This window comes from Bactrocera latifrons, unplaced genomic scaffold (assembly GCF_001853355.1).
Source record: "Bactrocera latifrons isolate USDA-ARS-PBARC rearing strain unplaced genomic scaffold, ASM185335v1 scaffold_7, whole genome shotgun sequence".
In the NCBI taxonomy this organism is placed as follows: domain Eukaryota; kingdom Metazoa; phylum Arthropoda; class Insecta; order Diptera; family Tephritidae; genus Bactrocera; species Bactrocera latifrons.
This window is the reverse complement of record NW_017537378.1, coordinates 1,820,533-1,822,078: the sequence shown is the minus strand read 5'-3', so window position 1 is coordinate 1,822,078 and position 1,546 is coordinate 1,820,533. Positions and strand designations below refer to the sequence as shown.

Here is a 1,546-nt window from a genome sequence, read left to right as displayed (position 1 = left end):
TTTGGTTTAATTTTTTCAGTTTTTGCAATTGCTCGAATATAAAGTTTTTTTCTTAATTAATTTTTCCATCACCTATAATACGTGGCGTACTTATTTCACTTATCTTCTACTCACTGAAATCGTTGCTGTCGATATAAAATGGCACCGTCGCGTCGGGCCATGTAAACTTCTCCTTCAATAAACCATTGCGCAACCACTCGCGATGCAGCATAATATCGCCCTCGAAAAGGCCACAATGCTCCCAGAGATTCGTATCACCATCCTCGGACCAAAACTCGAAGGCCGCATCTGCGCCAAACAAAAAAAAAAAAAATAATAATAATAATAATAATTATCATTGAGTTGAAGACATTAGTGTATAATAATTAATATTATTATTGCTTTATTGCAATTGCTATTCATTTTGTACAATTTGTATGGCTTGAAATAGTTACCACATACTGTTGTGACGCCGCAGCATTTGCATATTGGCACTCCAACGTGGCGGTGGCGGCACCGCCGGCCTAAATGCGCTCAGCGCCTGCACACCGTGCCGATGTGTGGCGAAGTAAGCGCCGATTAACGCAATTACTAAATAATATTTTCGCATTTTCAATTTAAATTCTAGTTTTTAACTGCGCTTTTAACTGTACTAAATCACTGATWGAGTTCGCGAGTTGGAAAGCGAACTGCACGGCTGCCCTCGCCGATTGACAAATCTATTGTGTGGCACTTTGCTGGAGTGCGGCCCGCGTTATCGCATTGAAGAAAGTAAAAAAACGCCCACAAGTGCSCCGCTGGCYTTTTATRGCTTCAATTCGCCGAATCGATAATAATAAGTAATGAATTTTCAATTTCACACAACAACAATGTCATTGCRCTCATGCATACATACATATTTAGATATATATGTATAAATGTGTGTATATGGCCCACGAAAGCAGTGGCTGAATTGCCTTCACTGACTTCATTAATCGCAATCGAGCATTTTATGTGCGCCTCGCCGCTGGTGAATTTAGAATTGTTCGATTTCAATGAATTCTCTTCGGTTATTTGCATTCGGCTATCAATTGTGGAAATTGGATTTTGAGGTTATCAAATGTGGACGCTTGTTGCATACGAAATGCCTCGCTTGACTTGGGCGTTCGCTTAGGAGAATGTCAAGTGCCTTATGAAAGCAATGAAAGGCATTAGTGTGATATTGTTGTTATTGTTTGTTATTGTTTGTGGCGTTTAAGAAATTAATAGAAATTAAAAGTAAAATTGAATGAATGAAAATTGAAATAAGTGAGTAACTTGTAGTAAGTAGAAATTAATTTTCATTAAAAACATGACCAAACGTTAATTTCGGCTACACTGAGGCTATAATACCCTACACAGGTCCATTTTTTACTTTTCAATTGTTTACTCATTCCAAAATAGCRCCTGTTGGCAAAAGTGATAATGCGTCGGATATCAAGGCTGATATTGTTGTTGGTGTTAATGCTGGTTCCAAGATAGATGAAATTATCTACGACTTCGACTATCAGCAGTGACGTGGAAGCTTAGTCGTTAATGCAACGTCTGT

The 1,546-nt window shown here is 38.4% G+C and overlaps 1 protein-coding gene across 1 annotated transcript in view; it reads right to left on the bottom strand.

Moving 5' to 3' along the window:
• LOC108975857 (zinc metalloproteinase nas-14) overlaps positions 1-731 on the bottom strand; it is a 2,918-nt gene extending 2,187 nt beyond the window's left edge. The window contains exons 1-2 of the mRNA XM_018944636.1: positions 442-731; positions 115-288 (exon numbers count right to left, since the gene is read on the bottom strand). Of these exons, the coding sequence (XP_018800181.1) occupies positions 115-288; positions 442-589 (322 nt within the window). The 5' untranslated portion in view covers positions 590-731. The remainder of the gene's footprint in view (positions 1-114; positions 289-441) is intronic.
• Positions 732-1,546: the final 815 nt, after the last annotated feature.